We start from the raw sequence: 27,862 nt of genomic DNA on the forward strand, positions 1-27,862 counted from the left end.
GGGAAGCCAGATAAATAAAAGCACTATCCCCAGCCAAGTGCCAAACCCCTGGATGTATGAAGAACAATACGGCAAATTAATCACTGCCATCCTCCAGTCTCTTAGGAAGCAAATGCAGCTAAAGGGTAGCAATTTAAGACTCCAAGTCTTTACTCTGAAGTTGTTTATTTAAACACAATCCTGTTGAGTTTTTGCGTTTTTTGTTGATTAATCTCCTACTCTAAATTTGTTGTCCCAGCTCAAGCTTTCCAAGTTTCTTTTTTATGTCATTGAAATGGACTTATAACTAGTGTCCTGCCACCAGGACACTGCTGAAGTGATATTTATTGTGCGTAGACACATGTGCAATTATTGTCACTCCTGCGTTGATGGAAGTCTATAAAGCATGATGAAAAATAAAGGACTTTGGTGACAGAAAAGGTTCAGGTTTAAGTCGTTACAAATGAAGATTCTGCAAGTTCTTTAGAAAGCTGTCTCTAAAGTACTAAACTCAGGATCAGAATTTGGTAGTAATTGAATGAACTCCCTCACTTTACCCAATTCTAAAAACATGAACATTTCCCTTTGGCCAGCATGGTAGTTCAAGCAGAAGAATTCTAAGAAACATATTTAGGTGCTATCCTCCCAGATGATGTAATGTCTAAATTGTGAGGAAATATTGGCAACTAAAGAAAACATGCTATCTTTAGAACAACTCCTATTTGGAGGAGCACAACCTTTACCTCCTTTACCTGGAGAAGGCGAAGATGTTCCGCCCCCCTTGATGTCCAGAAAAGACACACAATTTATAAGGAAGTTATCAATTTCCCTGGGGCGTGGATGTTTGCATACTCTAGAGGTCATGGGTTGGTCCTCTGGGATATCATGCCCCACCAGGGATACTTACAAAACACAAGATGACCAAGGAGAGTAATGCATTGTAAGCCCTGAAGTCTTAATTTTTGTCATTTGGAGCATTTTTTTATAGCCTAGGAAATTTCAATAGTATTTCTGGAAGCACTTAAGACTTTATTGAGCACACTGGACAGTCTTCCATGCACCCATCCATCCGTCCGTCCATCCATCCATGCACTCATCCATTCATCTGTGTATCCATTCATCCATCCCTCCATCCATCCCTCCATCCATGCACCCATCCATCCATCCATCCATCCATCCATCCATCCATGCACTCATCCATTCATCCGTGTATCCATTCATCCATCCCTCCATCCATGCACCCATCTATCCATCCATCCATCCATCCATCCATGCACTCATCCATTCATCCGTGTATCCATTCATCCATCCCTCCATCCATCCCTCCATCCATGCACCCATCCATCCATCCATTCATCCATCCATCCATCCATTCCTCCATCCATCCATCCATCCATGCACCCATCCTTCCATGTCAGCCCTTCATTTAAATCCTCTTAATAGTTTCTCGTTAGATTCTAACAAATCCCAAAGTTCTTCACACCAGTTAAAGGGTCCAGTATGATTTGTCCCAGCTTGCTTCCTCAGCTCTATTTGCTCCAGCTTTGCTGGTATTTTGTTTTGTTTTCTTTTACATTTCTCACATTTCAATTGACTTCCTATAGTGAGGCATTTTAAACTGCCCTTCCCTAACACAGAGATGTTCTTCTCACAGTCTACCTATGTTCATACTTCTTTCCTTAGGCACTTTTTCCATACTGCCAATCTGAAACAAATCTTTTTTGATGATGCCCTTTTCACTTTCTGGCATCTAAAAACAATTAGAACATTACATACTCTATTTTTTAATGCCTGAGTGTTACCCTGGATTCTGAACTTTGTGATGGTGGTATCTCCAGCACTTAGTTGAGTGTCTGACACATTGCAGTTGTGCAATCAATATTTTTAATTGGCATATTTATTTTAACCTTCCATCCATGCTTACATTGTTTCCACCAAAATTTACTTCACATTTGAAATATTTTTATGCAAATTTATATAAAACAATAATATTATGTACTCTATGATATTGAAGGCAAGGATCATGTCTTACTAATCTTTTTTACTCCTCTGGAATAATACCTACTGAATTAAATCAAGTATTAAATAAGTAAATCTTATCCAGGTATTAGTAAACAGAGTTTCATTTCATAGTCGTTTCTTAAGTATTTATCTTCTTCTAGCCACTGCTCAAGAAAATAGAGACGTAGCAATGAACTTGCCCTCCTGTAGGTCACATGATAATAGAAGACAGATTGATCCATTGTGTAAAGCCAACTCAGTGTCTAGTTATCTTGTCACCACGTAAGGGAAGAGAACAAGGATTTAGACTTTGAAAGGACAAAAGAGCTTTTTTGAAAAAGAGGTGTTCATTGAAAAAGAAGTAGAAATTAGCCAAAACGTGAGAAAAGGAAGCGAAGAAACTATTCAGGAAACAGGAAGAGAATGAACAAAAATCTCAGAAACCAAAAAGCATAAGAGGTGTTTGCAAGTAGTTTTTCAAGACTGGAACCTAGCGAGGGCGTGAGAGAGTGGGGAGGGGGAGGTTGACGGCCAGCGGGCCAGCCGCGGTGTCGTAGAGGCTCCACACTGCAGCGTGCCGTTTGATTTCATCCTAGAGAAAATAATCTCATTAGGAATTTGAAGTAAAGTGGAAATATTATTTAGTTTTTCCTTATTTTGATGGAAAATCTACGCTTAACTTTTTGGGAAAGAAAAAGAGATGATATTGCACCAGGAGGTTGAGAAGCCAGTGGTGATATTCTGTTATGTTAAGCTGGGTGGTGGGGACAGCTGTTCTCTTATCATTGTTTTTTTTTAAAAAGGAAGTGTATGCACAGTGTTATGGAGAAATAAATAGGACTGAAGATACACACGACAGATTGAGAGCATGAATCTCTCTCACCCACTTTCCATTATGACAGTTAAGACATTTTAAAATTTTAATCAAGAAGGACAGAGCAAAAGGAGAAGAACCAATTATAGATTCAGTATAATAACATAAAATATAATAAGCTTTGTTGACACATGATAAGCTAATTCTTAAATTTATATGGAAACTCAGTGGGATGGAAAAAGTAAAAAAACTTGGAATGTTGGATGGAAAAGACAAAAAAAATTGGAGGACTTCATTGTTCCATTTATCAAGACCTTCTAAAATAGTGATTAAGAGTATGTGGTATCCAGGCACAGAGAGGTAAATAGGTCAAAAGAGGAAAGAAAAAGCCCAGAGACAAGAACATGCATCCATGATTTATCATCAGTGGGCTGGGCAGGTCAGGAAGGGAAAGAGATGTCTTTATTTTTTTGTTGTTGTTGTTTTGCTGAGGAAGACTATCCGTAAGCTAATATCTGTTGGCAATCTTCCTCATTTTTTACTGGAGGAAGATTAGCCCTGAGCTAACATCTGTGCCCATCTTCCTCAATATGTGGGCTACTGCCCCAACATGGCTAACGAGTCATGTAGGTCAACGCCCAGGATCTGAACCCGCAAACCCAAGACGCTGAAGTGGAGTGTGCAAACTTAACCACTTTACCGCGGGACCAGCCCCCGAGATGCCTTTTTAGTAAGTAGTCCTAGGCCAATTAGCTGCCCAAATAAAAATAAAATTGCTAAAGGGTTTCTGTTTGGGATGATGGAGAAGTCTAGAAATGGAGAGAAGTGATGGTTGCACAACACTGTGATTATATTTAGTGCCACTGAACTGTAAACTTAGAAACGTGCCATCTTTGGGGCCAGTGGTTAAGTTAGCACGTTCCGCTTTGGCAGCCCAGGGTTCACCAGTTCAGATCCCAAGTGCGGACCTTTGCACTGCTTGTCAAGCCACGCTGTGGCAGGCATCCCACATATAAAGTAGAGGAAGATGGACATGGATATTAGCTCAGGGCCAATCTTCCTCAGCAAAAAGAGGAGGATTGGTGGCAGATGTTAGCTCAGGGTTAATCCTCTTCACAAAAAAAAAAAGGGAGGAAGATTGACAATAGATGTTAGCTCAGGGCGAATCTTCCTCAGCAAAAAACAAAAAAACCAAAAGAACAGAAAGTGCCATCTTTATGTTATGTATATTTTATAACAATAAAACATTTGTTAGGTATATTTTACCATAATAAAAAATGAAATTGCACTACTATCTCAACATTATACATAAAACACCCAGTGGATTACAGGTATAAATTTAAGAGGAAAAACAATGAAGAGAATAGAAAGGAATATTGGAATTTATCATTATATTTTATTTGTTCTTAAGCAAGACACAAAAAGTACTAAACTAAGTAAGAGACTGAGAAATTTAATAAGAGGACAATTAAGAAATTCATTTAAAAAAGTTAAAGAGAAGCTATTTGACTAGAGAAGATATTTACAACATATAAATAACAAAGGACTCGTATCCAGCATACATAAACACATCTTGGAAATCAATAAAAACGTAAAACCCAATGGGACAGATGGGCCAAATGACTGAATATGTGCTTCATAAAATAAGTCAATAAATAAAGGTTTTTGAGGGAAACATAGATTAAAACAATTACGTCTACCATTGCACATCTATCTATAAGATTTGACAAAATGTAAAAGGCTGACAATGTGAAGGGTAGACAAGCATGTGCAGCATCAAAAACTCTGAAACAACGACGGTGGGAGCTCGGAATGTCCGTGGAGGGATCATGCAGGCTTTTCCAGTGGAACTGAACATCTCCATGTACTGCTGCCCAGCAATCTCGCCTCTAGGATCCCTAGAGGAAACTGGGTGGATACGCACAAGAATACACGAGACACGCACATAGCAGCACTGTTTAAAAGCATCAAAAACTGCGAAAGCCAGTTGTCCACCAAGAGTTGAAGGCACAAGAGCTCCAGTGCACGATGGTGACCCAGCAGGACCCTGCACACACCTCCTCCCAGACACACTGAATCTACAGCTACATACGGAACACTTCCCTCTCACAGAAATCTGGAAACGAGCTGAGCCCCTCCTACACATCAGCTGAATGAGCAAACTCCACGTCTAAATGGTGGGAGAGGCTGAGCCACAACCTCACCATAAGCCCCACCCCTGGTGCAGCGACCCACAATCGAGAGGGAACTTACAACGCCCAGCTTCCCAGTGAGGAGTGAAGGGTTGAACCCCACATCAGGCACCCCAACTTTCAACACTCACACAGATCTAGGGGCCAACTGAAATGTTCTCCAAAGACGGCAGAGACACTGTTTCCAGGCTCTACCCCGGCCTCCTCCAGGTCACAAGGATCTCACAGCTGTGGCCGGAGGGGCAGACTTCTGATTAACCACACAGCCAACGGCCGCCGTAATCCTCTCCAGAGACCTGAGGGGAGCACTGTCTCTGTGCTCTGCCCCCGCCTCACTCCACCTGCTGGTAACTCCCAGAAAGGAGCTTGTGCACACACTGGGAGCCCTGGGTTGGCTTTTTTTCCGTCACCTTACGTATTTACAAAAATTTCTTTTTCTTGTGATGAGAAGTTTTAAGATTTACTCTCTTACCAACTTTCAAATATGCAATGCAGTATCATTAACTATAGTCACCAGGCAACGCGTTACATCTCCTCGACTTATTGATTTTACAACTGGAAGTTTGTAGATTTTGATCCTGTCATGCATTTCTGCCACTCCCCACCCCCTCCTCTGGCAACCACCAGTCTGTTCTCCGAATCTATGAGTTCATTTTTTTTTTTAGATTCCACATATAAGTGAGATCATACCGTATTTGTCTTTGACTTTTTTCACTTAGCAGAAGGCCCTTAAGTCCATCCATGTTGCTGCAAATGGAAAGATTTCATTCTTTTTTTAAATAGCTGAGTAATATTCCATTGTGTGTGTGTGTATATATATCCACCACAACTTCTTTATCCATTCATCTTTATTGAGTAGCTTACACCTTGACAATGAAATAGACAATTAGGAGTGGGGATGCTGGCGTTTGAAATTTGGAGAGCAGGATTGGAACTGGATAGTCTAGGTTACATATCTCTGGATGCTTATTGTCCTAGGAAGCTTTCCACACCATCTCCATGTCCTCAAATTTTACAAACAAAATGATGTAGAATACTTTGTCACTATTTCAATTGATACCACAGAGACACCACGTTTCAGAGTTTCCCAAGGCAATATAATAGAAGGATATTATTTCTAAACTCTGGCCAGAAATGAATGTTTTGTGAATGCTGGGAGAGAAAGACTCCCCCGGAGGCAGCTATTCTGTGTCGTGTCTGTTGCTGGAAGAAGATGAGGTATGAGGGTGCTGGCAAGGAAGCACGACTTCGTAATCATTCTCGGGGGTGCAGGAGGAAGGCCTGGTAAGGCATGTCAGCCTGAGAAGGGTGTATTCTGTTTCTGACCCTTCTCTCAGGGGTCTGACTCTCTCTGTGGTGGGATCAACGTTCTCATAACCATCGTCGTTGGAGCTCAGAGACGGCCTCCTGTGGTTAATGACGGAGTAAGACACTTCTTCAGAACCACAGCTAGTCTCGTTGCCCTGCCCAGCACAAAAGAAAGACAAGTCAAGGGTGCAGGATCATCCCTCAGATCTGAACCCAGTGCCCCCTCCTCCTCTATTGTCTGACGGCCATCGCACCCCTCAGGCATCCAAAGCACTTTTTCATCCCTGATGTCTTAGAGACCTCATTTTAGCAACACATACTGTGCTCCAAGCTACTTCTCATTCTGCTTCCACTTTACCTCAAACAATAAAAGAGGAAGGAAGGACACCATCATCCTTCTGAACATCCAGAGGCAAGCAGTTCTGTGCCTCAGGCCACACACACCAAGACACAATATGTGCAACAATCAGACCTCAATAAGTAATTAGTCAAGTTACATAACAATAAATTTTCATAAGATAAAATACAACTAATAAAAGTTAGAGTTTAAATACATTTTCAACTGTGTAGACTGTGAAAGAAAAATTAAAACATTAAGATGCCACATAGTAATTAAATTGATAAAATGCTTGTGATGTAGCAATAAAAGGAATAAATATTTTTTTCATATATTTATTGATATCCAGCATGTTTATAAATATAAATGCTAATTCCTGGACTTAATGATTGGAAGGGAATGTGGAAAGCTAAAAAAGAACTAATGTTTTATGGTGTTCAGATTATAAGAGTAAATTTATTTGATTTCACTTATTTTGTTATAATAGTTTTGAAAATTAAAATGGTAGACTTCAGTAGTACTGGGACAACAATAAGAACTTGCCAATCACCTAAATCAGTTAAAAGATTTAAAATTTTAAAAAATCTTTCCCTTTCTTCATTAAAATTTCCGAGGATATTAAAATAAGAAAGACTTTGGTAAATCCACTCAGAAATCTCAAGCAAAGGAAGATCTATGGCTACGCTCAGATGAAGTCATCTGCATCTTGACATTTATCAGAAGAATGTAATAATTTTTTTATTACCTGATCAGAACTGGATGGAGCTTCTTTACCTGGAGGATAAAAAGGAAAGGAAAGCAACCTAAGAGTTTTGACCATCACAGGTGGGGGTGGGGAAGGTGGAAGGGCAGAATGCGGGACAAGAGTGCAGAGGCCCACCATCCAGACTCTGGTGTTATCTCCGGTCACTGTTGGGGGTCTCGAGCCTGTATGACAAGACCGAGGGAGAACGCACACTCAGGCGCAGCGTCGATCGTATATTTCTCCGTAAATGGTACCAACGCTGCCAAATGAAACTGGATTTTGGAATTGAGTAATAAAATTTTGTCCACAAACACGCTGTGACAACAGAGCATGGCAAGTATGAAGAAAGAATGATTATAGCTATGAATTTAGGATATAAATACTATAAAAGTATCACAGGAAAATCATGTTATTCTTCACAATGAACCATTGTTATTGAGCTAGGCACTGAAACGACAAGAGTAACTATTTCCAGTTAAATCCACACATACAGTCTCAGGTGGATTGTATCTGTGAATACTGAAGCAATTTATAAACATGGTAATCTGAGATCCATTACTAATATTTTTAATAAACAAGCTAGAATTAGGGAGGTCATAGAATACTAAATACAGCAAAAATCCCAGTTTATAAGAGGAACATTGACTGATTCTGAAATCTATAACCTAATAAGCTTGAAAGTAATTCCTAGCAAAATCTTAGAATAAATTAAACAGATTCTGTAAAACAACAGTATGCTAATAATTTGTAATAGCCAACCATTCTTTACAAATAAAAAGTTATGTTCAAAGCACTGATTTCAAATACGAAAATGCTATGTATATCTGCATAATTACATATCCTTATGAATGTAGTCATATGTAATGATTTGCTTAAACAAATATGTTTCGACTTTAATATTGTTTCATAACCATAAACTGAGGGAATTATGTAGCCTGAATACAATTCAATTATAGGCTTAGAGATAGCAGTCTGGAGAAGCAAGTGTCAGTATGAAGGGCGTGAAGAAACAAAAGACTAGTGGGTGAAGTGCTTGCTGCTAGAGGTGTTGAAGATGTTAAAATGTTTATGAATCAGCATATTTAGTTTCAGATGAAAAATGTGGAACATGCCATCACTATGATAAAGGTCAGTTGAATTGACACCCTGCAAAGACTTCTTACTTGAAGTTAGTGCATTGATTGGAAAAGAATGTGAGCTTAGAATCAGAACAGGAATATCTGAATGAATTTCTGATGACGACAATTAACCTGAAACCCAACCGCCAACCATCTGTCTCTTGTCAGATGAGGTGCTCCCTTGGGTCCTGGATTGTGAAGCGCTTCCTTCCTTGACTGAAAGCCTGGGGAAGTCATCGTGCAAAGGAAAGCCAAGCAGTGTCCCTCAGCAAGAACACATCAACCTATTCAGACTGAAAATGAAAATCAGACCCAAGTGTGCCCTCAAAATGGAGTGGATGATAACAGAAAGGGAATGTCGACCTTTTTATTGATCTATTTTTATTCAATTTGTTCACCATCTGCTAAAATCAAACAAACAAAAATGTGAATTCAGCCACTCGGGGTTGTTACTGAGTTGATTCTGTGAGTCCTAGACTATGAAGGAAAGCCCACGGACGGTATGGGCCTGAATGAATGTCTAGATATTGGTGCACCTACCAGAAAGTCTGGGCTCGATACTGCAGCTCACAGAGCTGAGGGCACTTCCAACTGTTGACTAGAGTGGCCGCCCAGAAACCGATCTCAGGAGGGGCCATCTGAAATGGCTGTAGCGTTTCAGGTTGTACTAGTCTCCTATTGCTGCTGTAACCAATAGTCACAAACCTGAGGGCTTAAAACAACGCACTCATTGCCTGACAGTTCTGCAGATCAGAATTCTGAACTGAGTCTCCCTGGGCTAAAGTCAAGGTGTGGACAGGGCTGCATTCTGTTCTGGAAACTCTAAGGGAGCCTCCATTTCTTTGCCTTTTCCAGCTCCTCGAGCTGCCCTGTGGTCACTTGAGTGGAGGAGAACAGCCTAAAGGATGGCTCCAACAGACCCTTTTGGAAAGAATGAGGAATACAATATAACGAAGACCTGATCTAATGGCTTCTGGAGCACAGAAACAGAAAACATGATACATCGTGGCTTTAAGTTTGTGGCTCAAGAGCTGATCAAAGGACAAAGGAAACTGCCCTGAAAAGATCTTTTTTGTACCTTAGCCCACCAACTGGGGTGAGAAAAGTTTTCCCCCTATGTCTGTTTCACAATGCGTTGAAGGGTACATAAATACATCTTGTGAATTTCATCATGACTTGAAAACCTGGGGGAAACAGATGTGTTGACCAAGTAGTGGCACCATCAGATTGGTTCTCCTGGCCTGCTCTGGTGGTGTGGTCCAAACGGAGAGTAAACAACAAATTCACTAACAGCAACACAACTTCCCCAAGGAAATCAGGAACTCGATGATCTGCACGTTGAGATGATGCAGAGGTTGTGATTTTGATCACTTCCTCATTTAATTTCCCCTTTCGACCTGTGTAAAGGAGGGTCTTGGACATTGTCACAAACTTAATTAGATGGCAACTTCAGTTGCATTTACTGCTGCAAACGGGGTCTGTTCGGTTGACTAAAGCAATACGATGCAGACATCTAACACATGTGGAGGGATACCAGCACAGCTTCACTGGTCTATCTCAGGGTTTACCAGTTTCTGTCTGTCAAAATCTGCCTTGCAGGAACACTGATCATTTCATATATCCACAGGACACGGTAATGGTGTACTCCATGGAGAACATAAGGCTGGAATGTCCTCGTGAACAGGAAGGAGCAGGTAGCCCAGGTGACTCTAAACACACAGCACATCAAAGGAAAACAAAGGGGCGCGCACCTCAGTGGAGTTTCTTGGGGTTTAGTAGTGTGAGTTATTTCAGGATGCCCCCAGCCAAACCAGCTGTGTCTCCTCTTCCTGCAAAAGTGGCACAGCATTTGGTGAGTCTCTGAGAATCTGGGTGAGCCATATACCAATCAGAGGGGGGCTCAGAGAAAGACTCTCCTGCGCTAGAGGATTAATAAAATACAACATTTGGTTCCATAAAAATATTAAGGAAATGAATGAACTCTAGTAAAACTAATGAATCAAATAATAGGTGGAAAGCATGCCTGCTCACACACACACGCACGCACACACACACGCACAATGTTAACAATGAGCATAAGGGCATCACTACAGATCCAACAAACGTTAAATACACACAAGGGTATGAAGAATAGTTTTAAGCTTAGGACTTTGAAATTTTAATTGAAAAGGACAAACTTGACAAGAAATGTAACTTGCAAAGCTGACAAAATGAAACAGAAAATGTGAATGGTCCATAACTACAGAAGCATTTGCATTCATATGTATGAAAAGTTCTTCACAATAAATATAATTCCCCCAGATGGCTTCCCCAGAAAATTCTACCAAAGATTTGAAGAAGAAATAAGATTAATCACACATAAACTCTTCAAGAGGGTAGAAAAATTCTAAGGCAGGGTCACTGAGGAGACTGGCAATTTAGGTACACCCGAGAAAGGGGGGTGTCAGATAGTAGAGACGTGGCCGTGACAAGCATCCAGACAGTTGAGCGTGGGGCCAAACGAATGGAGGAGGGAAGAATTTCAGGAGGGAGAGGTTGAGACCATTCCTAAGTGCTGGAGAGAGGGCACTGAGATTAAGATGGGAACTGTCCTTTAGAGTCCTAGTAGTTACGTTTGGGCAGAGGCACTCAACTTTTTTTGAACATGACCCACTGTGAGAAATAGATTTCATCCCATAGTTTAGTACAACCGTATATATGAACATAGAACAATTTCATATGTGAAGCACTGTGATACTTTTTGTCAGTGTTATTCTATTCATGGTCATGACGACGTCTGTTGGAATACATGCATTTCATAGCCTGTGTCACATGCTCAGTGGAGGGTGGTACTAGAAGCTCCATGAGCTGAGAGGTGACGGGGACGTGCAAACTTTCAAACAACGAGGCTCCACAGTTCTTTCAAGAAGCTTGACTGTGAGATGAGAAGACAGCGGAAGCAACAGCAGTAAGATAAAGTTAGTTTCCCTTGGACATGCTTGTTCCCAGGGACTGAGCACTGTTATTATCATCGTCCATTGTGAGTAACAGCACGATCACTACACCTGGACACCAGGTCAAACAGAGCACGCACTTGAGCAAAAAAATACCCTGATCACCAGCTAATCTTCAAAGTGGCCCTATTTTAAAACACCAATATATGAATTAAAATCAGTAGGATTTTGGTAATTGCTTCCCACAGAAATTCACAGAGTGTCAGTTGAAATAAATCATATACAGATATTAGTGCAATAGAAAGAAAATGAGATGGGGTTTGTGAGCCAAAAAAAAACGAAGGACGGCGCCATCTCTCCAGGGACTCCGAGTAGGGCTCCTTCTAGTCCAGGTGTCAGCTGGTTTGGGTGTTTAATTTGACAACTTCCCTAGTAGGAAAAATCTTATGAAGCAATGACTCACTTTTCTTATCTCCATCTTGATTTTCTCCCTCCGATGTAGTCATTTCCTGCCTACAAAGAAAGAGATAATCACATGAGACACTCCAGTTCTCTGAAGTGAAAATGTGCTTGAAAGACACGTTTCACTGCCTTTCACCTATGGTCATTGCTAGATGGACAATTCCAGTATTAAATACAGCTAAACCCCCTCGTACTCTAGTCCCTTCTGAAAAACCGTGAAGTATAGTTGATAACACTGTATTGTGTAATTGAAATTGGCTAAGAAAGTAGAGCTTAAATGCTCTCACCAAAAAAGGGGTAAATATGTGGGGTGATGGGTGTGTTAATTAACTCGGTGTACACACATACACTCGGTTTCACAATGTACACATATATCATGCACACTTTAATATCTTACAATTTTATTGATCAATTATACTTCAATAAAGCTGAAAAACAGGAACACCACAAACATTTAGGAAAAGAAAGAAACGTGGAGAATAAAACTCCGTATTTGATGAAACTGAAGGAGTTACTAGATCTTCAGACCATGGATCTTCTCACACCTACGGAGAACACGTGTGCGATATAGTGACTGGGAGGGATTCAAAGGACATATTGAAAGTCAATTGATTTCTCTGCTGTTCTTGATGAGGGGTAGATATCTGTCAAGGTAAATGAGAAGATCCTCAAAATCCTACCCACAAACTTACAGGGACAGATATTAGAGCGGGCTGCTGAGGACAGAAACAGAGATGACCTCCATAGGGTTACACGGGGCACAATGAAGACAGTGCTGGCTCGTCTTTGCGGAGAGCTGGTCCAGCCAGGCATCGTACTAACAAATAGACTAATTTTTAAAATGTCATTTTAGTTACAGTCTAAAGTTGTAGTATTTTCAAATTTTAAGACTATCTTCCATACGAAGAAATGAAAACGTAAAGAATATAAGTAACTTGTTTCAAAGTTGGTACATAATATACGACAAAGAACTTTGATAAAATCCACAAAGCAGAAATAACACAGATACTGATACTAATGCAATCAATTAAAACTTAGTATTAAAAATATAAAACAATGCTTGAAGGGAAAAACTACTCAGATCCAAGAAAAAATAAAAAGTAAAGTAAGAAGAAAAATGGAAGGCAAAAAGATTAGAATAGCAACGATTTTAAAAACTAAGAAAAGCAGAAACAAGAATTCAATAAAGATAAAAGCGACGGTACTATGACATCCTGGAAAAAAGCAAAACAGCAATCAGACCCCCAATTGCCAGGGGTTATTGGTGGGGGTGGGGTGCAGATATTCTGAATCTCGACTGCAGTGATGGTTACATGACTGTATATGTTTTTCTAAACTTATCAACTGTTTACCTGAAAAGGATGAATTTTATTGAATCATACCTCATAAACCTAAATTTAAAGTTAAATGACTTGAAAAGGTCATACTGTTCTTTTTGTAAGTACGTTTAAAGTCACGGGTTAAATGAGTGATATTCCAGTAGAAAGAAAATAACCAGAATTGACTCAGGAAGATGTAGAGAATGTAATTTTATTCAAAGAGCATCATCCTGTTAAATTAGCCAAACCCCCCCAAAACGAAAAATCCCTGAATTCAGCTCTGGCCCACGTAAGACACGTACATATTTCTGGAGTTGACTGGGACAGTCAGCCAGCTGGGCACTCCCTTGCCGAGCTGACCAAGCTCCGTGAGTCCTGCCTGTAAAATTTACCTGGATGGGGAAACTCTAGAGACATTTGATTCCTTTTCATTAGTTACTGTCTGTTTGTCATAAAGACTTGCTTGTATTTGAAAACGTTAAGACTTCAGCTCCTTTAACAGTGAAGAACGAGAGAAACATCATTTTACACACAATCAAGCAAAAGCCTTGTTTCAATGGCCTGACGCTGTCCAGAACGGACTCACGGCAGCCTGAGAGGAACTTTCGCTTGAGAACATCCCCAGGTGCTTGCTGTCTCCTCTCCAGCTGCAAGGCACAGCCTCCCACTGTCCCATCTTCCCTGTGTGCAGAGAAAGGCTAGGTGAAACCTCGGGAGCGGCTGATTCCTGCAAACACCATTTCACACCACCAACAAAGCCAAGCCTTCCCCTGACGCCCATCCATCCACTCACACTTTGTAAGAGAAGAAGGGGCTGAGTCAGAGAGAGAAACCCAGACCTTGAGATGAGATGATTAGGAAAGACGTTGAGAGCAGAGATAGGAGAAGCCCGCGATTAACAAACAAGGCAGATGTTCCTGTTAATCTAAACCAGGCAAGATGTCAGCGTCCAGATAGCTGCTGTTTTTCCACTGTTTTTTTCTTTTTTCCATTGAACGTCTTGTAAGGTTGGGCAGCAGAGAGGCACAGCAAGTCAGGCAGTGGTTACTGCCCTGAAGAGCACGCGGTCTACAGAGGGAGATGGACTCCAAGAAGCTAAAGTAGCAAACACAAAGTTACAGGTTGAAAGAAAGACGTGGCAAATCTGAGTAGGCGGCAGCACAGGAACCCACGGGGGTGGAAGCCACATTCCTACAGAGCGTGGCCAGGGAGAGCGTGAGAGCCAGCATCTCCAGGCAGAGGCGCTGTCAAGCAGAGGACACAAGATGAGGACCTTGTGCACCAAGAGAGCAGCATGGGGCAGGGCCCTAAGATGGGGCTGAGCTTGGTGGCTGAAGAACATGAAATGAGAGCAGAACCCCTGGAGGACAGTGGGTGAGGGCGGAGGGCGGGGAATGAAATTGCAGAGGTCCGCAGGGGTCAGTCCTTGTAGGACTGTAGGCCCCGGCGAAGGGTACGGGTTTTATTCTGGATGCAGTGGAGAACCACTGAAGGGTCCTAAGGGAAAGGCATGATTAGACTTGCACTTTCCAAAGATTATTCTGGATAAATGTGAGGAGTAGGTTGGAAGTATGGCCATTGCAATAGCCAACCAAAAACAAACCTCCGTTATTTCAGCTATGCGTTTGTGCATTTGCTTTATATGACCATTAAGAAACAAAACTTGTGTGCTGAGACCCCATCTCTCTTGTTTAGATATGGTCTCCATCTAACCTTCCGCCAAGTCTTGGAGGCAATCACCAGAGAACTCTCTCACGGTGGCTCTAAGAGGCCTACGATGTTCGCCCTCATGGGACAGAGGTTCTGGAAGTCAATCTCGGAGAAACATGCTCTGATATGCCGTATTCTTACCCTCTCCTTCCCACGTTATTCCTGACCTTCTTCTGATTGTCTCTCAGGCAACTAGATGGAAACACAGAAAAGAAGAGACCGTTACCTCCCTCTGAAAGTTCTTGCCCGCTCTGTATTTTTCCACACCATGAAACCAAGCCTGCCTTCCTTTTACCAAACTTCTCTCTCCTTTGGAATTGACAGACTGTCACAGATACAGAATGCAACTCAGAAATTAACCATAGAGGCCAGGCTTCTGATGGGACAAAACGTCTATAGTCTGGCCTTTGTTTCCCTCAGTGTTGTATTGAAGAATCAGGAAAGTTCCAGGGCTGGAATTGGTCATGACCAGGCATGAAAATTTCCCGAGTCTCCAGAAGAGGTGGGCGGGTGCCAAGAAGGCAGAAAGACCCCAACAACAGGGAGGTGCAGCTTCTCCAGGGAGCCAGCCCCATGGAGTCCCAGGACTGTCGATCTCGGCCCTCTGAGCCAGGCAAGCTTATCCCAGCCCTGCTGTTTGGCCATCCCTGGGCGCTGTGGTCTTCACCTACATTCAGGGAAGTGTATGTTGTGCTCGCACTCTTTGAACTTTCCCATCAGTCATCATCATCCTTAGGAGAGTCAAGCTAGCACTGAATGATGAAGTTGAGGCCAGAGGAAGGAGCGGAGTGGAGGCTCACACAACAGTTAGCCACACACCCACGCCGGTGACTCCGTTAACCAACTTCCCACCAGACCAGTTGAGCAAACACAGCATTTCTGTGAATGGTCTTTGTCCCCTCTTGTCTCTTCTCTGGCTTCTATGTAGGACTGCACAGGAAAGGTTTTGATGTATGAGCCTTGCTCCCGCTTACCAGCAGTGTTCAGAAAAGGCGTGTTCTCAGTGTTGGTATTTAAAAGCTCAAGAAACATTGTCAGATATTGACATATGAATAGAATTTATTAAATACAAATTCCAAGCAAAGAATAGAATTTATTAAATACAGTAAGTCCGACTTGCAGAAGAAGGGGCCGTTTTCTCGCATAGGATGAGTTCTGATGTAGCGATTTCTGGATGATATTCACAAATGGTCAACTTCATGTGTTGTGATTACTTAATAGTGCAGACGGTAAATCAGGCAAAATTTAATTCCAGTGTCCTCTGTCTTGTCTTCTTTTTCTGTTTCCCTGGAGTCTGGTTTTCTCATGATTCCATCTTCCTAAACTGGTCAGTGAAGAAAGAATCTGCTGAAATAATTCTCCCTGAGGTTATTAGTGATCCACCGACTTACCTGCTAAGAGGACGTTTGTATTTTAAAGTTAAAAACAGGAGCAGAGAGTCCTTAACATTAACAAGAACCCAAGTGGAATTCTACATCATTCATATTACTGAACACACATGGATGCTAAATTCTGCCATACACAAAGTAAAAGTTCGTTTTTTCAGTCAAGCGGAATTCAGATGTCAGGTTGTAGGTGATGCACAAAGATTTGCTAACTGAATTAATGAATCTACTAATATTCTATCATTAAAATAATAAATATTCAATTGAGGTTAAAGATGTATCTTGGCCAAAGAATTAAGATCATGGGTGATTTTTCCATGCTTTCTGTTTATTTTCCTTTTTTTTTAAACTTTCCAAATGTTTGACATTAATTTAAGACATCATAACTCCAAAAAGGAAATCTAAAAAAATACCCCCAAATCAACAAAGTGCACACTATTTCTCCATAAAGCAATAAAATCAAAGATCAACAATAAAACGATAACTAAAAATGCACATATGTATAGACAGTAAGTAATATACTAAGTAATCTTTATTTTAAAAATGGAATCATAAAGGAACCTCCTTAAAACACTTATAACAATAGTGAAAGCTATACAAGACTATTTGCAGGATATAAGGGGAAATGTAAAGAAAATGGGTTGCCAACATATATTCATAAGAAAACATAAATGATTGAAATGACAAAGCAGTTATCTCAGAAGTTGGAAAAAGAGAGAGGAAACAAGAAAAGCTATGGGCAGAAACAAATGTGATAGAGAACCAAATATTAGAAAATAGTAGTACCAGTAAGATGGGCAAAAGTTTGGAAGACCAATTAAGTAACAAAGCAGGGATCAAAAATAAAACAAAAGTGGAGACTTCAGAACAAGTTCTACAGAAAGAAAACACGATGCACAATGATACAAAACAAAAATGATGACTTGAAATGGATACTATCTTGGAAAAACAAAATGCAGAAATTGGCCCTTGAATAGCCCCTACACCTCAAGAAATTCTAGCCCACACGATTCCACATAAAATTTCACCAAACTTCATGTGACAAACACATCCTCTCTTCTACAAGAGGTTCCAGAAAGTGGAAAAATAAAAAAAATGATGTCAAATCCACTTAATGAGATTAGTATACTCTTCATTCCAAAATTAAATAAATAGGAGAAAAAATCACAGGCCCAATTCACTCAAGAAAATAGACGCAATAATCCTTAATAAAATATGAGTTAATTAAATCTAAAAGTGCAGTAAAAATGATACACGTGACAATCAGGTGGGTTTAATCTCAGAAATTCAAGGTGGGTCATCTGCCCAAAATCTATAACATAATTTACCACCTTAGAAGTCTGAGATAAAAAATACAAGGTTAGCTCAATAGTCTCAAAAAATGCATTTGATAATATCTAGCTCCATTAACAATAAAAATTCCATAAAACTTATTATAAGATGGAACTTCCTTATTTTGTAAAGGCAACATACCAAAAACATAAGGAAACTAAATCTAAGATCTGTTACAAGGACGCCCAAGACCACTGATATTATTAAACATAATAATGATATAAAACAAAAGGGATAAGAGTTGTAAGAAATGAAAAAGGACAGAAAAATCTTTAACTTCATAGATGATTTTAACTGTGTAGAAAACCAGGAGAATTAATAAACCATTAAAAGAAATGAGAAAGTCAGCAAGGCTGCTAGATACAAAATGATCTTACAAAATTCAGTAGCATTCCAATAATAGCAGACTAGAAAATAGCATACTTCATAGATTTATTGTTGAAAGTGGTATCTAGAAATCAACCCAGCAAAGAATGCAAGAAAAACAAAAATTAAAGCTCTACTGAAATGCATTAAGGAAGATTTGGATAAATGCAGTATAAACAATTGTTTTGGCTGGAATAGTGTTTCTGCATAAATATAGCATTTTGCCCACAAATTAATCTATATAGTCAGTGTTATCTCAATCACAATTCAGGCTGACACTTTTGATAAAATCAACAAATTCAGTTTTAAATGAATATGGGAGGATAAAGTCTTCAAAGAGCTAAATCGATTTTGAAATGAAGAACAAAGAGGCGTGTGGTGGACGCTGTTAACAGGCAATATCAATGTCCATTCCACCTTCTTTATGGTCCGAGAGGAAAGCAATGACTACCCGGCTTAGACTCATTCACAGCCAGTATTTGGGCTGCAAACTAGGTGCCGTCTGAAGTGCCAAGAGGCCTTGCGTGGCTCCTCCTCTGACAGTCAGGCTCAGAGACAGGAAGCCTTTTCTGTACCAATGTTCTAGGGTCCATTCTCCAGCCTCCCAGACAGCACTGGTGGGGAATTCTCGAATGTGGAATCACTCCTGGGCAGGAGGAGCTCCCCTGGGTCAATTCTGTAACGTGGAGGTGTCTTTACAAGAGGCCCAGCCTCAAACCCACAACTTCAGCCATTCCAATGATTTTGTAAGCGCACAATTCTCTATATTGAAACCCACTGTACTGAAAAAAAAAATCTGCCACGACTTATATTTCCTGTGGCAAACCTCTCTGATGTCATAGAGAATGACATCACACCAGACATCAAGTCATACTACACAGTCACAATAATAAAAACAGTATGCTGCTAGTAAAGGAATATAAGAAATAGACCAACATAAAGAAACAGATCCATCTATATGTAGAAACTTGATACATAATAAAGAAGGAACCACAATTCAGTGAGAAAAGAATGGATCTTTTAACAGATAAAGTTGCAAAAATCTGACTCACTATTTGGAGAGAAAGAGAAAAGAAACAGAAAAATTCCTCCTTTATGTTGTATACTGATAGGGGTTAGAGACCTAAATAAGGAGGCCATCGAAGGAAATTCAGAATAATAGCTTTGTCATCTAAAAGTGGGGAAAATCTTCTTCATAAAGACCCAAAAGAGGAACCCAGCCATTCCTGTCTTAGGAAATTACCCAAGAGAAAAGAAAACACATATCCACAAAAACATGTGTATGTGAATATTTATAGTAGCTTTATTCATAATAACCAAAACCTGGAAGCCACTCAAATGCCATCAATGGAAGCACGTGTAATCAGACTTGTGTATTTGCACAAACACAGACTCTGGGATGTTCAGCAATAAACGAAGAACGAATGATTAGTGCAAGCAACAATGTGGATCAACCTCTCCAACCTTAGTGTTGAGTGAAAGACAGACACAGAAGAGTACATGTTGTCTGGGTCCATTTACAAAAAGACAAACAGGGAGCTAGAAATCAGGACAGTGGAGGTGATTGAGAAGGGACATGTGGGAACCTGCAGGGATGATGGAAGAGTTACATATCACGATCGGGAGGCTAGTTACCTGGGTACACACGTTCGTCAACAAGTGCTATAATTAAAATTTGCTCATCTTACTATATGCAAATTTTACTTTAATGTAGAAATGAATTAAAGGAAATTTAATTATTTTAAAAGACCTAAAAGCACAAACCATGAGGCAAAAGCTTGACAAATTTGATTACATCAACATTTAGGATTCCTGGTCAATAAAAATGAATCAAGTACATAGATGCCTGGTGAGAACAGCTATTTGCAACGGCTGATGAATATTCTTTGCTTGGGCAGACTTTAGTCAGGCTCATGAACCTTCTCCTAGGCCCCTCAGTGCACTTCTTTGTAAAGTTCAGTTTTTGCAAGAATCCTGCTGAGACAGTGTGATATTGTGATTTATAATAAGAAATATATATTTGGTCTTCCTCCCTGTTTCTGGCACAGAGTTCCTAAAACCCTTGTCAATTCCCAAGTGATAAGAGCATTAGGAGCGTCTTTTGTTCTAATGAGGCGACTCTGGCGGGCTCCTGGGTGGCTCCTGGATGGGGGCTGGTCACAAGAAAGACCAAGCCTTGCTTAGAAGTTTAGAATTTTCAGCCCCACCACTCATCCTCCAGAGACAGGAGAGGGGCTGGAAATGGAGTTAACAATCGAGCATGCCTGCATGAGGAAGCCTCCATAAAATCCCGGGAGGAGAGGAGTCAGAGCTGCCACGCAGGTGAACATATTCGTGCTGGAGGGTGTCGCACCCCAACTCCACTGGGACGGAAGCTCCTGTGCTCGGGACCCTCTCAGATCTCGCCCTGTGCATCTCTTCATCTGGCTGTTCATCTGTGTCCTTATCATATCCTTGAAGAAGCTGGCAAACGTAAGTAAGTGTTTCTCTGAGTTCTGTGAGCTGCTCTAGCAAATTGATCGAACCTGAGGATGGGCTCGTGGGAACCTCAGATTTAGAGCCAATTGGTCAGAAGCACAGGTAACAACTGGGACTTGTGAGTGGCGTCTGAAGGAGGGGTGGGAGCAGTCTTGTGGGACTGAACCCTGTGGGGTCTGACGCCGTCTCCAGGCGGACAGTGTCAGAATAGAGTTGAACTGTAGGACACCCAGCTGGAGCTGCAGAATTGCTTGGTGTGGGGAGAAACCCTCCACGCATGTGGTGTCAGAAGTGTTGTGACTGGGGTAGCGGTGTGGGAGTAAAGGAGACCCACAGGAGGAAGACATGGTTTTTCTAAGGAGACAGTTTAACCAGAACTCCCAACCTCAATATCTGATCACCTTCAATATCTGACTGGGTTCCTCATCCTCCACCGCCCCTCAGGTGATGTCTTATTACCCTGGCCTGACTTCAGCAAGAATCTTATTATGTCATTTTAGCCAGAATCTTCTCTGACCCTTGAGGTTTCCTCTTAGTAATTTTCCTTCCACTGACCCCCAACTGCTCCCACTTCCCATGCTGTATTTGGAGCTGAGCCCAACCTCTCACCCCCACTGTAGAATCCCACTGCAGAGATCCTTATACCTATCATGGTGGTCCTGAATAAAGTCTGCGTCCCTTTCTCTAACAAGTGTCATTGACCATTTTTTTCTTTAAGATGGCTAACACTCAAGGGGTAGGTCTATAATATTCAAAGGGTGCTTGCTAATCAATAAGAATGCAAGAAACCAGACAGAAAAAAAAATGAGCAAATTTGAATTATTTGAATAGTAAACATTTAAAACATTCAGTGCCTAACAAGCATATGAATAGATCCACAAAATCACCAGCAACCAGAGAAATGAAAATGAAAATAACGATGGGATCCTAATTTACATTCAAATACACGGCAAAATTAGGAAACACTATATTGCCAAATGTAGGAACCTTGTGAGGATTCAGAAGCCCTCCAGAGAGCGGGAGTGGAGGGTGCAGCCTCCTGGAAAAGAAATGGGGTCTATCCCAGGGCACCCCCTTCCAAAGGGGCACAGGGCGTGTTCAGGACATCCACTGCAGAGCTGAGGGGAGGGTGGCAATGGATGAATGCTCTGAAATGAGCGCAGATAATGAGCAAATATGCAGAAGAAGCTACAAAGCAGATGCATTTACTGTAACAACTATAAATCTCAAAGATATTGATGAGTAAGGAAAGCAGAAAATAGACTCAGTTGACATCATATTATCGTTTGTGTCTGTTAACATTTCAAACCCAAAGACCCACACACACCAAGGCTCCAGGTGAAATATGCTAAATTGGTCCTGAGGGGAGGAGGGAAAAGACTAAGAAGAGGGGAGGAAGGGAATAAAATGGATGAGAATGGTCTTGCACAGGTCAAGCCCGACTGTAACTTAAGAACTGGGGAGTGTGGGTGGACCTTGAGGGCATCGTGCTAAACGGAATAAGTCACACGGAGAAGGACAAACGCTGCAGGACCTCTCTCATAGGTGGAGTCTAAAGAAACAAAATTGTAGAACCAGAGGTCAGATTGTGGTTTCTAGGGGTGGGCGGGGGGAAGAGAAATGGACGAAAGTGGTCAAAGTATGAACATTCAGTTATAAGCTAAATAAGTCCTGGGGGTGTGATGCACAGCACGGCGACTGTCGTTATCAATACTGTGTTGCATATTTGAAAGTTGCTAAGAAAGTAGATATTAAATGTCCTCACAAGGAAAAAAAATCGTAACTATGTGAGGTGATGGATGTTAGCTAGACTTATTGTGGTGACCATTTCACAATAGATACACATTTCAAATCATTATGTTGTACACTTTAAATGTATACAATGTTAGATGTCAATTATATCTCAATAAACAAACCAACTGGCGAGTATGAGGAATTCAAAGGTCTGAAATTTAAAAATAGGTGGACTCTCCCCACAGCGTTCCAGCTCAGACCCTCCCCTGCTGGCTGTGCACTTTGCACCATCCCTCAAGTCCCCTCTTAATGGTGATTTTCTTGTTCCTCTCTCCACTTTTAAAGCACTCACAACTTTATTAGAAATTGGATCAAAATAGCAATGCAAAATGTTTTTCAACGGACACAAAAAAGTTTATTTTGAAAACTTCTAACCCATCCTTTCTTTCCGTGTCTTGTAAGGCAGAAAGCGTCCCTGACGGTCCTCAAGGCCCCCTCTGGCCTCATCATTAGGTCATAAAGTGGAGGAGGCTACCTGATGGTCTACACGCCATCTGACTCCGTTCACCCGCCTGACTCCGGGACAACCCCTCCGACGCTCTTGTCCCTGGTCCTGCCCCAGCATGTGGCCCTGAGCACAATCTTCAAAGTGATGGCAGAGCGACAAGATGGTGAGTGAACTTCTTCTTCAGGCCCATTTTCCTTTTCTTTATTTGGTTTACGATCTCTCTTTCTTTCTGAAGACAGAGGCACACGAGAACTTTATCCTCTGGGGAGCATCCAGGCTTTTACTTTGGTTACTTTGCCCCAGAGCAGGACTGGATGGCTTCCCTACGGACAATTATGGAGGTTCAATTATGGAGGTTTCTCCGAAAAAGAAGTTCTAAATCCATGTTGCCTGTGGGAATTTGGGCTGAGTCGAATTCCACCGGGGGCAATATAAATTTTCTATTATTGACTCTTCCTTTAAAGGATCAGTTTTGAAAACCTGCGTCATATAGAGATGACAAGATATTTGAGATGTTTAAGAAATATAAATTTAGAAGTTTCTGTGCCAGTATTAAGAAATTGTCCCATTATTTTTAGTTGATTCGGGCTTATTTGTATGGTGAGTGTGTGCACACACTGCAGATGGATAAGCTGATGGATAGATGGAGAGAATTCATGTATGCTAGGTGTCATGTGTATGCCAGCTGAGCTTCCAGAAGAAGGAAGCATTCCCTGCTGTCCATTTAATGTTGAACCTATAGGTGAGGTGAGCAAGAGGCATAAGGCTGCACCGCGTCTCCTCATCCCCTCTGAGAAACACCAGCAGGCTTTGTCCCTCCGTATTCCAGAAGACCCTGGGCATAGTACGGCTCATCCTCCCCGTGGAAGGAACCCTAGGGAAGGCCTCTCTTGCATGAGCAGAGGAGGCCTGTGGGATTCGGAGTCTCGCTGCTTCATGACTAGTGACCTAAATCACCTCTTCTAATGTGAGACTGAAGCCCTTGTAACCTAAATTCCGAAACTCATGAAACTGAGGATAAGAATGCCTCCTTCATAGCGTCACTGTGAGGATTAAGCCCAACTGTGCAACGTGCTAGGCACCCTTCAGGTGCTTGACAAATGTTGTTTCCCTTTCCCGTCAACACCAGTGGACCTGCGTGACTGAGGATAAAACCTGGAAAGCCTTTGGTCCAAGTCTCGTGGCTCTTCTGTGGGATGAATGAGCCCACAGAGGCATGGGGTAATGGTTGGGTCTGGAGAGAGCGAAACCTGTTATTACAGAGAAAGGAAAGTGACTCACGGTTGGGTTGAGTTTCTGTTTCTTATCATTTCTGTTTCCTCCAGCTGGTAGATTTGATGGGGATTTGTTTGACAGCTGCAGGAGGAAGTCAGGAATTCCCAGGACCACCTGCCTAAGGTCCATCGCTTCTCTCCCAGCTTCTGTGTCTCTTCCGTCTCCAGACATGTCGGGCATATTCCCAGATTCTCTAATGATGGGCAGGTCCCCAGGAGAGGCCAGGAGTAAACTGAAACTTCATCTCGGGGAATGGTTTTAGCTTTCTCTCATCTGGGGGAATGATTTTAGCCTTCTCTCACACCACATCTGTGATCTAAATGACTGACAAACACCAAGAGGAACCATTGGAAATGCCTTTACTTTCACTAAACCTCTTTTTCACTTTGGTTTTTTCGTGCTGAATTTTAGCTCTGCACCACCCCTTTTAGGTAAATTTTAAGAGTTTCTTAACTTTTTGTCCATTTTTCCCTGTCATTCCTCCTTACACACCGAGGACGGACATTTCTCCCTAACACATAAGCCACCTACTTCTTTCTCCAGCTCATCAATGTCCACGCTGTACCACTTCCTCTCTGCCTTTGAAGAGTCCCCATCACCAGTGCCAAACCTCATTCTCAACGTCTCCCATTGGCTCTGTCCTTGAACAATATGCCCCAGTTACTGACAACTAAGAGTCATTCCTGAGCCACCGCTCGCTTCAAACTCTTACAGTTCACATGTCATCCCTTCAGCGTGGAAGTCTTTTCAGACCTTGGTAAGCCTGCCTAACGTGTGCAGCGCCATCCAAACAGCAGCCCCTCAAAATGCCCTTCCTTCCAGCCGTTGCAAATCAGAATTCCATCCCCTTCTTCCTCTTGTTTCTACAGCACATTGTTTGTGCTTCCTCCCAGAGCACATAAACGTTTGCCCTATCTGAAGAGGACATGTGGGGGAGTGGCGATGACTTGACATCGGAAAGTATACCCTGCTACTCATTTCACAATGTTTACATACATTAAATCATCACATTGCACAGCCTAAAAAAAGAAAGAAAGAAACTACACTGTGGTTTCATCACTTGATAGCAAAAGTGAGCTTGACAAGCTCTTATCCTTCCTCAGCAATACAACCTCTAATTTTTTTTAAAGCTACACACTAGTGTTTCTTGAAAAGCCTTGTGCATTTCTAAAGTCAGCATCCTCTGCAGTCTCTTCTCTGTTTAATTTTGTTCTTGAGGCCAAGAGTGCTGTTTCATATAGACTTTCCATTAATATTAATTAACCTTAAGGAGATGAAAACATTTCTCATCAGGGCACATGTTTAAATTCAACTCTTTGGGTACAATGGTGTCATTTTCTCTCCATCTCCAAAGAAGACATACAAATGTCCAGCAGGTACATGAAAAGATGCTCAGCATCACTAATCATCAGGGAAATGAAGTCAAAATCACAGTGAAATATTATCTAACACCTTTTAGGATGGCTGTTACCAAAATAATAAATGATAAGAAATGTTGAGGAGGGTGTGGAGAAATTGGAACTTTGCGCACTGTTGGTAGGAATGCATAAGGCGCAGGCACTATGGAAAAGAGGATGAGAGTTCCTCAAAAAATTAAAAACAGAGCAATCATCTGACCCAGAAATCCTACTTCTGGGTATTTATTCCAAAGAATCAAAATCAGGATCTCACAGAGATGCCTGCACTCCCATGTTCATTGCAGCATTATTCACAACAGCCAAGATATGGAAACAATAGATATTGTATATAGACACATACATACACACCATGGAGTATTATTCAGCCATGAGAAAGAAGGGCATCCTGCCATTTGCAACAGCATGGATGGACCCTGAACTCATTATGCTGAGTGAGATAAGTCAGACAGAGAAAGACAAGTCCTGTATAATCTCACTTATATGTGGAGTCTGAAAAAGCCAAGCAGACAGTAAATGCTGGTTACCAGGAGGTGTGGGTACAGGACAGATTTGTTTAAGGTTACACACTTGCACCTAGTAGGTAAATAAGTCCTGGAGAGAGAATGCACAGCATAGTGTTTACAGTCAACAATACTGTAGTATAAACTCCAAAGTTGCTAAAAGCTAGATCTTAATTTTTCCCATCGCAGAAAAGAAATGAAGATCATGTAACGTGATGCAGGACGCAGCTGATGCCACAGTGGTAGTCGCCTTGCAACGTATCCATGTGTCAAGTCAACACCATGTACACCTTAAACTCACACAATGCTACGTTTCAACTATGTCTCAACTTTAAAAATCTAGTAATATAATATATAATATAAGATAATATAATATGATATAATAGGCTGTCTGGAAGCAGTTGGGGAGAGCAGATGGGGGAGTGGGGTGCTATAGAGACAATCCTTTAAGATTAAGCAAGATGTGAGATGAAAATGCCTGTTGTTTATATCTGTCCTACAACTTCAAAAGCACTTGAAGAGGATAAGGATAAAAATAACCGAGAAAAGGCACCGCTTAAATCAAAAACACTTGAGTACATTATTTTACATGCATGATTGTCAAGGACCTGCTTATTCTCACACCAACCCCATGAAGCTGATGGACGGAGAGGTCAGCCCTGTACCCAGAGGAGGGAAGCGAGACTCAGGCAGACTCCAGTGGCCACACATGATGGTTGTGGATAAAATCCAGGATGCACGGTTACATTTGAATTTCAGATAAATGACGAATTTTTTTTGTATAATGCACTAAATATTGCATGGGGCAAACTTGTACTCAAAAAAAAGCATTTGTTTATCTGAAATTCAAATCCGATTTGGCATTCTGTCTATTTTCTAAATCTGGCAACCTAACATGGTTCCAAAGTAAGGCAAGAGAAGGCGTGACGTGGGGGTCAGCGGTGAGTCCTTAGAGGATGCGGTCAGCAGGTTCAACCTTCCTAATTCACAATCGTCACCCTCCCGACCCCCCAACACAAACGCACACGCCCAGCCCCTGCTCCCTGTCCCCTTTCTCCCAAGAAGGGCAGTGCCCAGCACCAGGACGCACCTGAGTTCTCTCGGGAGACAATTTCCCATCCTCTCTCTGTGACTCGGTTTCTCCGCTCCTGAGTTTCCCCCACGCCGGGCAGTCCTGACCAGAGCAATGAGGGGCAGGAAGGAGGCAGGACGCTGCATCTGAGCTGCATCTGACCGCTGGCCTGTGTGTCGCCAACCACAAGCTGCGAGGGGCCGGGCGCGGTAGAGACGGCAGGAACCGTTCTGACGGGGAGGGGAAGAAAGCCGTGTGTGCGCGCCTGCGTGTGCATGCGTGTGCACATGTGTGTATGTGCGTGTGTATGCGTGTGCGTGCATACTGCGGGGAAAATCAGGCTGCGACGTGAGAGAGTAAATCGAACTCTCAGGTCCACTTGGCTTCCAAGGAAATCCCCGGATTGCAGGACCAGACGGCAGGGCCTCTCCCATTCCCCGGAAGCCTGGGATTTCAAGACTCCCAATATTTTGTCCTCTTCCAAACACGCAAAGAGGAAGCCTATTGTGAGAAAAAGAAAAAGCAAGGTTGGAAATGAAATTATTATTTGTTCCTCTGGTTGTAAAACCGACGTCAAATGTAAATGTGCTTCCTCGCAGGTCCCAGGCCTCAGAAAGAAGACGGGAAAGAAGGAGCAGCGGCGCAGGACGACAGAGGGACACGGCGTCATCGCAGGTGTGGAGGGCGCGGCTGTTCCGACGCCGCACGGGGGGGGGGGGGGGGGGGGGAGGAGAGAGGGGGAGGGGAGGGGAGGGGGAGGGGAGGAGAGAGGGGGAGGGGAGGGGGGAGGGGAGGGGGGAGGAGGAGGGGAGGGGGAGGGGGAGGGGAGGGAGGAGGGGAGGGGAGGAGGAGGGGGAGGGGAGGGGGAGGGGGAGG

The 27,862-nt window shown here is 42.1% G+C and overlaps 1 protein-coding gene across 2 annotated transcripts; it reads right to left on the minus strand.

Moving 5' to 3' along the window:
• Window positions 1-5,426: 5,426 nt before the first annotated feature.
• GCSAML (germinal center associated signaling and motility like) lies at window positions 5,427-27,217 on the minus strand. Of its 2 annotated transcripts, XM_014851934.3 has the most exons (5): window positions 27,005-27,217; window positions 15,060-15,110; window positions 11,891-11,940; window positions 7,377-7,405; window positions 5,427-6,449 (listed from the first exon to the last, which is right to left on the minus strand). In XM_014851934.3, the coding sequence occupies exons 1-5, from the start codon at window positions 27,130-27,132 to the stop codon at window positions 6,168-6,170; spliced, it is 540 nt and encodes a 179-aa protein (XP_014707420.2). In that variant the 5' UTR covers window positions 27,133-27,217; the 3' UTR covers window positions 5,427-6,167. The 2 variants fall into 2 exon arrangements, with proteins under 2 accessions (XP_014707420.2, XP_014707421.2); XM_014851935.3 differs by lacking the exon at window positions 15,060-15,110 and having other exon boundaries at window positions 5,823-6,449.
• Between the last annotated feature and the right edge of the window lie 645 nt (window positions 27,218-27,862).

The sequence above is a fragment of the Equus asinus genome, chromosome 9, assembly GCF_041296235.1.
Source record: "Equus asinus isolate D_3611 breed Donkey chromosome 9, EquAss-T2T_v2, whole genome shotgun sequence".
In the NCBI taxonomy this organism is placed as follows: domain Eukaryota; kingdom Metazoa; phylum Chordata; class Mammalia; order Perissodactyla; family Equidae; genus Equus; species Equus asinus.